An 8,986-nucleotide genomic window follows, 5' to 3' on the forward strand; every position below is an offset into this window, starting at 1 on the left:
CAACCACCAAGCCTCATCAAGCATGCCTCCTAAGCATGCCTCAAGTGCTGAGATTACAGGCGTGAGCCATCATGTCCAGCCAGTATTACTTCTTGATAGAAAGGTGAAGAGAAGTAGGGAGCACACTTGAGGCATGCTTAGGAGGCATGCTTGATGAGGCTTGGTGGTTGGTTAAAGGTAGGAGATGGAGGAGGCAAAGATGATTTTCTAATTTCTAGCCTGCATGTCTCAGCTGAAAAAGACATTACAAGAGGAAGAGCTGGTTTAAGGGAGAAGATAAAATTCAGTTTTGGACCATTAAGTATGAAGTGGAATATCTGTGTGAAGGTGTCTTCTGGGCAGTTGGACATATGACTGCTACGCTCAGGGGACCTGGGCTCAGACAGAGAGTCGAGAATCATCTGCATATGTGTAGGAGTTGAAACCATGAGAGTAGGTGAAGCCTCCCAGGGAGAACTGATCTGGTGAGAAGAGGAGTAAGGCAAGGATAGAGCCCTGGGGAACCCCAATTTTTAGGAGGCAGGGTTAAGAAGAACCCACAAAGGAGACTAGGAAAGAACTTAAAAGAGTAGTATGAGGAAACCTGAGGACAGGAGCCAAGGATACAGGGAGTTTCAAGAAGGAGGATGTGATCCACAGTATTACTGTGGCAGAGGAATCTGGGAAGAAAAGAACTGTAAAATGCACCATGAGATTTGGCGGTTCAGATACCTTTGGGAGGCTGAAGCAGGTGAATCGCTTGAGGTCAGGAGTTAGAGACCAGCCTGGCCAACATGGTGAAAACACGTCTCTACTAAAAATACAAAAATTAGCCAGGTGTGGTAGTGCACACCTGTAATCCGAGCTACTCAGGAGGCTGAAGCACAAGAATTGCTTGAATCCAGGAGGCGGAGGTTGCAGTGAGCCAAGATTGCATCAGTGCACTCCAGCCTGGGTGACAGAACAAGACTACATCTCAAAAAAATAATAAAATAAAATAAAATAAAACAGATACCATTGGGAAGTTAGAAAAGAGGGTAAAGTACTCTTTCAAAAGATTTAAATGAGAAGAGAGAGATGGCAATTGGATAAAAGCATGAAGAGGACGTAGAATCAAAGGTGGGACCTGTTGGATGGGACAAGAATGTTAATAGGCTGGGCGGGGGTGGTGGGGAGCCCTCATCCCTCATGGGAAGCTGTGGAAGATCACATCTAATGGCTTCATTTGTTTTCACAATACAATAGAACATAAGATGGTTATCTGAGAGCGAGCAATGTGAGGGTTGAGTAGCGGGATTGGATTGAAGAGGGAGCTTACCAAGGACAAATCAAAGGAGGCTAAAGAAGCTGCATCAGATCTCAGTTCATGTCGTTGCCTCTAGAAAGCTTTACCCAACCCACCCTGACTAGATTGCATATGTCATATGTTCCCAGTACTACCTGCACTGTTCTTACCACTCATATCACATTTATCACTCTTGATTACTGTTAGTGCTTATTAAATTGTCCTGGCCACTAAACTCTGAAAGCAGTGAGGATCACTGTCTAAACTTGATACAGGCCGGGTGCGGTGGCTCAAGCCTGTAATCCCAGCACTTTGGGAGGCTGAGACGGGTGGATCACGAGGTCAGGAGATCGAGACCATCCTGGCTAATACGGTGAAACCCCGTCTCTACTAAAAAATACAAAAAAACTAGCCGGGCGACGAGGCGGGCGCCTGTAGTCCCAGCTACTCGGGAGGTTGAGGCAGGAGAATGGCGTGAACCCGGGAGGCGGAGCTTGCAGTGAGCTGAGATCCGGCCACTGCACTCCAGCCTGGGCGGCAGAGCAAGACTCCGTCTCAAAAAAAAAAAAAAAATAAATAAATAAATAAAATAAACTTGATACATAGTAGGTGCTTAATTGAATGGTCTCATAGCTAGTAAAGAGTGGAGCAAAGACTGGGTGCCTATTCTCTCTGACTCCAAAGCTCAAGCTCTTAACCATAAGAAGGAGTAGGGTGCAAGGGAATTAAAGGTACTGGCAAAAGAACAGTTTGGATGTTCTACCATCAGCCCAAATTAGTTAGAATGGAGCAGCTAGTCAAATAAGCAGAGAAAATTGAAAGCAAGTATAGGAGACAGACTGAGCGAAAGCTGAAGGGATGGAAAATTGTGACCAACAAGTAGGATAACTGAGGTAGAAGGAGCGGTTTAGGAGATAACAAGATGAGGAACAGTATGAGCCAGTTTACAAGGTCTTCAGTGAATCAGGAGGAGTAGCGAGGAGGTGGCTCAAAAAAGTGATTCATAGGAATATAGGACTCCTCTGATGTCCCTCAGAAGAGAATGAAAGTACAAGAATCTGGAAGCAGCAGACCAGTAACCTCAAGAAGCTTGCAAAATGCCAACACCTCCTCCTGGCCTTGCGATGTGGAGTGTGGGGGAACTAACAGCCTCTACATGTAAGCTCTCCTTAAGAGAGAGCCAAGTTTCAGTGAAGGCTACAAGTTGGAGAAAGCATTCTGTAAAAATGTTGTAGACGGAGGAGGGTTATTAACAAAGTAATAATAAGTAATTCCAAACAGCCAAATAAGAAAGGCTATTCTGATTCTCCTTTTCCACACATGGGGCAGGGCTTTGGGACTGTCATGACTTGCTCTAATGTTACTTGCTTTCTGTCTATTTCCACCATATGACTGCCTGAAAAAACTGGGTACCAGAAACTGTGGTTCCCATGATTACTTGGATATGGTTTCTTAAGGATCGCTTTAGGTCAAGAACTAATTCTTCTTATTGGGCTGACAACTTTTTTGTTTGTTTGTTTTTTGTTTTGTTTTGTTTTGAGACAGAATCTTTCTCTATTGCCCAGGCTGGAGTGCAGTGGCATGATCTCGGCTCACTGCAACCTTTGCCTCCCAGGTTCAAGTGATTCTCCTACCTCAGTCTCCCCAGTAGCTGGGACCACAGACATATGCCACCACACCTGGCTAATTTTTGTATTTTTAGTAGAGACGGGGTTTCGCCATATTGGCCAGGCTCGAACTCGTGGCCTCAGTGATCCGCCCGCCTCAGCCTCCCAGATTGTTGGGATTACAGGCATGAGTCACTCTGCCCGTCCTGGACTGACAACTTCTTATTGGCCTGGAGTTTGGGGGTGGTGATGGAAATATTCTGAAATCAGATAGTGGTGATGGTGGCACAACCTTGTGAATATATTGAAATCCACAGAATTCCACACTTTAAAATGGTGAATTTGATGTGAATTATATCTCAATAAATTTTTTTCAAAGCTGATTCATCTCTACCTCTTTTGTATATGTGTGTGACTGTACCAGGTAGTACAGCTGGATGTGAGAGACAACATGGTGAAACTTAATGATGGCTCTCAAATAACCTATGAAAAGTGCTTGATTGCAACAGGTGAGCATTTCTGGAGATGGCTTTCTTCCCTGATACAGCTCATTCAAGTTTTAGAGTCCAGCTTTCTCTGTAGAAGGTATTACTACTTAAGAAAATAGAAACCCAGACTCTCTGAAGTGGGTGTCTTCTCTTGGTCCAGAAGCTGGCTGTGTCCAGGCATCCTGGATCACCAGCCCTTCTGGATGATCCTTGCTCTTCTCCCGGTAAAGGCATGAAGAAGTTACCCTTTTTTCTCTCCCTGCTTAGCCTTCACCCTGTGCCCTGTGCCCTGAAAGTGATGTTGTTTGTGGCTTCATTGCCAGTTGCAATCAGAAACCAAGAGAGGAGACAGAAGCAATTCATCAAACCCATGTAGCTATGCTAGCTGGCAAATCCTCATGAGAAACTAGAAGAGAACATGGAAGCCAAAAGTAAGGCCTTTTGGCCACCTAGGGGGAGGGTGTACCCCTTGAAGACAGACTCTCAAATCTGCTTCTCAAAGACAACTGACAAAAAGCCTGCTGTGAGGCGAGCTGAAGGCAAACAAAGCCTTCATATCCTATCCTGTTGTTGCCGCCATGGTGCTAAGTGAAGAGGGCCCCACCTTTGTGTGGTGGAGGGAGTATTGTTTGGGCTAGCTTCTGCTTGTTGGGCTAAAGGGTTTTCCTTCTCTTATTTCCAGGAGGTACTCCAAGAAGTCTGTCTGCCATTGATAGGGCTGGAGCAGAGGTGAAGAGTAGAACAACGCTTTTCAGAAAGGTAATTGTCTGCTTTAGTGTTTTCTTTGTGTTGTTTTTGAAGAGGTAGTATAATCTTGCAGTCCCCAAGTACCCACCCGGGACTTGGGAGATCCAAGTTCTATTTATGGCTCTTCTCCAGACTTGTTATCTGGCCTTGAGCAAGTCACTTCCTCTCTCTGCACCTCAGATACCTCACTCAAGGGTTTTAAGCTCCTATGGAAAAAATGGAGTGTTTGTATTGCTTGCAATAGATCCTTCTGATTGCTCTTCCATAGTTGTTTTTTCCTGATGCGTTTGATTCATTGGAACCCCTTATAGCCTGTTGGCATTTTCATTGCAAGTGCTGTGTTGAGACTTCAGAAAAAAAAGTACCTAAAGAAAAAGCAAGGGGGTGTTCTGCTGCTTAACACTGTGCGTATAAAAACTGCTGTCATTTTTTCAGGGATAAGATTTGCCCTGTCTTTTTTCTTTTTTTTTTTTTTTTGAGACAGGGTCTCGCTCTGTCGCCCAGGCTGGAGTGCAGTGGCGCAGTCTCGGCTCACTGCAAGCTCTGCCTCCCGGGTTCACGCCATTCTCCTGCCTCAGCCTCCCAAGTAGCTGGGACTACAGGCGCCCGCCACTACGCCCAGCTAATTTTTTGTATTTTTAGTAGAGACGGGGTTTCACCATGTTAGTCAGGATGGTGTCAATCTCCTGACCTTGTGATCCCCCTGCCTTGGCCTCCCAAAGTGCTGGGATTACAGGCATGAGCCACCGCGCCCGGCCCTGCCTTTTTTTTTTTTTTTTTTTTTTTTTTTTTTTTTCCCGAGACTGAGTCTCATTCTGTCGCCCAGGCTGGAGTGCGGTGGCATGATCTTGGTTCACTGCAGCATCCACCTCCCAGGTTCAAGCGATTCTTGTGACTCAGTCTCCCAAGTAGCTGGAATTACAGGCATGTGCCACCATGACCAGCTAATTTTTTTTGTATTTTTAGTAGGGATGAGATTTCACCCTGTTGGCCAGACTGTGTACTGTCTTTTAAGTTCTTCCTAGAACAAGGTTTGTCAGCCTCTGCAGTATTGGCATTTTGAGCTGGATAATTGTAGTGGGGGCTGTCTTATGCCATTGTAGTATGTTAGCAGCATCCTGGCCTCTTGTACACTAAATGCTGGGAGCACCTACTTGCCCTCACAGCCAAAAATGTCTTCAGATATTGCCAGATGTCCTCCTGGGGAAGATAGGAACAAAATTGCCACCAATGGAGAACCACTGTTTATAGAAGGAATTTTACCATGAAGAAAGAAATTTGCTAATAACATAGAAGTTATAATTGAGTCACTTTATACAAGGAGAAAATTTACTGTTGCCAAAGATTTAGAAGAAACTACTTCCTAGTATTATTATGCTATGCCCCTTTTGGAAATTAATGGACTAAACTGATGTGGTCCTGCAGATTGGAGACTTTAGAAGCTTGGAGAAGATTTCACGGGAAGTCAAATCAATTACGATTATCGGTGGGGGCTTCCTTGGTAGCGAACTGGCCTGTGCTCTTGGCAGAAAGGGTGAGTATTGAGGAGTGACCTTGATATTCTTTCTCTAGTCTTGTACAGCTTTTCTGTGAATCCCAGAGATGTGTTTGGCAGGATCCGTAGAAAGAGTTTAATTAAGGTTTATACAGTGAAAAGCTAAGCACTGAGATTAGTTCTGGTGAGGGATCCCTTGGTGACCAAAAAGCTGTCACCTGAGCAACTTAACAGTGATGCTTTTTAATTTAATTTAATTTTATTTAATTTAATTTAATTTTATTTTATTTTTTTGAGACGGAGTTTCGCTCTTGTTGCCCAGGCTGGAGTGCAATGGTGCGATCTCTGCTCACTGTAGCCTCCGCCTCCGAGGTTCAAGCGATTCTCCTGCCTCAGCCTCTGGAGTAGCTGGGACTACAGGCATGCATCACCACAGCTGGCTAATTTTGTATTTTTAGTAGAGACGGGGTTTCTCCATGTTGGTCAGGCTGGTCTTGAACTCCCAACCTCAGGTGATCCACCCACCTCGGCCTCCCAAAGTGCTGGAATTACAGGTGTGAGCCACTGCACCCTGCCAACAGCAGTGCTTTCTTTCCTTTCCTTTCCTTTCCTCTACCCTCTATGCCAGGACTCCTTAGAAATAAAATATTAAGGAAAGTAACTTATGAAGATGATAAGGGCAATGCAGACTACAGAATTACAGGTGTCTTTGAACTGCTGCTTCCTGTAAAAAGCCAAAACCTTCTTTGGGCACATGATGGTTCCCAGCTTGACAGATCTGTGAGCTCCAGTTGGAATGTTTCATGGCAACTAGTTACCTTAATGTTCTTTTTCAGATATATGAAATCAGGGCTCTTTTCAGGAGGATGCTTCCTATTCAGAGGTTGCAAAGCACTTGTGTAAGCCTTAGGTGACTGCATGGGTGGAAGTACACAGAGTTCACCATCTGAAGCTTAATCTGGGGCCAGAAGTTCTGATACCTGTTGTATTTGCGTTACAAATGAACTTGAGCACCGAGGCCCTCATGCCCAGTGTCCTGTAAGTGGGCGCTCTGGCCTGGATTGCAGCTCTGCCCTGTCTTTAGTGAGGGCTGCCTGCTGCTCCTTTACTTCTCTTACTGTCTTCCTAGGATTGACTTTTGCTTCCTGCTATAACTACTCTGTTTCTTCTTCCCAGCTCGAGCCTTGGGCACAGAAGTGATTCAGCTCTTCCCCGAGAAAGGAAATATGGGAAAGATCCTCCCCGAATACCTCAGCAACTGGACCATGGAAAAAGTCAGACGAGGTAGAGAGACTGTTTCTAGATGCTGCCACTCTATTTCCTTTGAGTGTGACCTAAGGCAAACTTCGCTTCTATGGGAACCCTCTTGACATAAGCCCTATCACCTGGCCTGTAAAATGTTTCCACCATTCTCCAGTCAGCTAAGTTCATCTAGGTGTTCTGAATCACATGCCCCAAATTCCTGGAAGTGCTGAAAATGAGCCATGGGTGTAGGTCCTTGCGGCTCTCCAAAACTGCCTGTGTACTGATTATTGGTTTTACCATGAAGGAGACCACTGGTCAGCTTCCCTACTTCCCATGAAAGCGACAGCCTCGTAGGCTCACTCTCAGGTCTTGTTTGCCTTTACAGAGGGGGTTAAGGTGATGCCCAATGCTATTGTTCAATCGGTTGGAGTCAGCAGTGGCAAGTTACTTATCAAGCTGAAAGACGGCAGGAAGGTAAGGAAGGAAAAGACAGCCCACCAGGAGGCCTTCCAGTTCTCCACTCCCCTTGCCTCATTCTTACTCCTTCATTTGACACCAGTAGATTATTTTTCCTGGCAGTTGCCATTAACCTGATATAATTTTCGGAATTAACTACCCCTCCATTAAAACAGAATGATGAGAGCCAGAGGAGACACCTGTGAACCACTTTCCCTTAGCCCCTTTCTATCTGTCTCACAGAGTTTTGAGTCCTGGCTAGGGTGGCAGATTTCTGTTCGAATGACATGGGGGATGTGCATGGGATGGGGTGGTGGAGGCTTATGAAATAGAACTTAAAATCCATTTACCAGAGGTAAGTTAACCCATGATTTTTTGAAGTCCCAATTCTTAATGGCATGATGGGCCATTGTTACGCCTGTAGGCATACATGGGAACTGTGGTAATTGACTGAATTATTTCTTTTTTTACCTCAGGTAGAAACTGACCACATAGTGGCGGCTGTGGGCCTGGAGCCCAATGTTGAGTTGGCCAAGACTGGTGGCCTGGAAATAGACTCAGATTTTGGTGGCTTCCGGGTAAATGCAGAGCTACAAGCACGCTCTAACATCTGGGTGGTAAGTGTGCTACAGCATGACAAGGCACAGTTCATTCTCCCTAGCCTGTGAACAGGTCTGCCCGGTGGTGTGCTAAAGCTCATCAGCCTAACCAAATAGGGTCAGAGTGTTTAGAGGCTGAGGGTACAGAATAGAAATGTGTGGGCCAGGTGCGGTGGCTCAAGCCTGTAATCCCAGCACTTTGGGAGGCCGAGACGGGCGGATCACGAGGTCAGGAGATCGAGACCATCCTGGCTAACACGGTGAAACCCCGTCTCTACTAAAAATACAAAAACTAGCCGGGCGAGGTGGCGGGCGCCTGTAGTCCCAGCTACTCGGGAGGCTGAGGCAGGAGAATGGCGTAAACCCAGGAGGCGGAGCTTGCAGTGACCTGAGATCTGGCCACTGCACTCCAGTCCGGGCGACAGAGCGAGACTCTGCCTCACAAAAAAAAATATATAGCCTAGAAATGTGTGAACTGCTTGATTCAGAAGACCAGGTATGGCCTCATGTGCAAGCTAGTGGCAGATAAAATGAGCAGTGTGCATGCCTGCAGGAGTAGAACTCTTCCCGGTTCTACTTCTTGGCATCAGCCACTGGCATAACCCCTGGTGGGCATGCACATAGCTTTCAGATGGATCTGCTGTTCCCTTTGCTCAAACGTGAATCCAGAGGATGGAGGATGAAGCAATTTATAACCTGTTCCCTAGAAAGGAAAATTACGCTGTTTTCATTTTCCTTGAGTACTATTTTTAGCTGTTTTTTTACAATCTATTATGACACAAACAAGACTATAGTATGTAGGAACCATGAGGTAATTTCCCCATTGCTAGTTACAAGTGTATTGTGTGTGTTTATGGACTCTGCAACTAAGGACATGGGCACCTTGGAGGAATTTTTTTCCCCCTCCAAACCTTGCTTTAAAAAAAAAAGATGAAATGTACTGGATTTTTTTTAACTTGTTATAAAAGTAATACGTGGGCCAGGCAAAGTGGCTCACGCCTGTAGTCCCAGCACTTTGGGAGGCTGAGGCAGGTGGATCACTTGAGATCAGGAGTTTGAGACCAGCCTGGCTAACATGGCAAAAC

General features: G+C 45.6%; 1 protein-coding gene across 2 annotated transcripts in view; it reads left to right on the forward strand.

Annotated features, from left to right (window-relative positions):
- AIFM1 (apoptosis inducing factor mitochondria associated 1) overlaps window positions 1-7,985 on the forward strand; it is a 29,802-nt gene extending 21,817 nt beyond the window's left edge. For both annotated transcript variants that reach the window (XM_026452004.2, XM_026452005.2), the window contains 6 exons: window positions 3,296-3,380; window positions 4,042-4,118; window positions 5,532-5,640; window positions 6,778-6,885; window positions 7,232-7,320; window positions 7,779-7,985. In XM_026452004.2, coding sequence (XP_026307789.1) covers window positions 3,296-3,380; window positions 4,042-4,118; window positions 5,532-5,640; window positions 6,778-6,885; window positions 7,232-7,320; window positions 7,779-7,970 — 660 coding nt within the window. In that variant the 3' untranslated portion in view covers window positions 7,971-7,985. The remainder of the gene's footprint in view (window positions 1-3,295; window positions 3,381-4,041; window positions 4,119-5,531; window positions 5,641-6,777; window positions 6,886-7,231; window positions 7,321-7,778) is intronic.
- Window positions 7,986-8,986: the final 1,001 nt, after the last annotated feature.

This window comes from Piliocolobus tephrosceles, chromosome 12, assembly GCF_002776525.5.
Source record: "Piliocolobus tephrosceles isolate RC106 chromosome 12, ASM277652v3, whole genome shotgun sequence".
Taxonomy (NCBI): Eukaryota; Metazoa; Chordata; class Mammalia; order Primates; family Cercopithecidae; genus Piliocolobus; species Piliocolobus tephrosceles.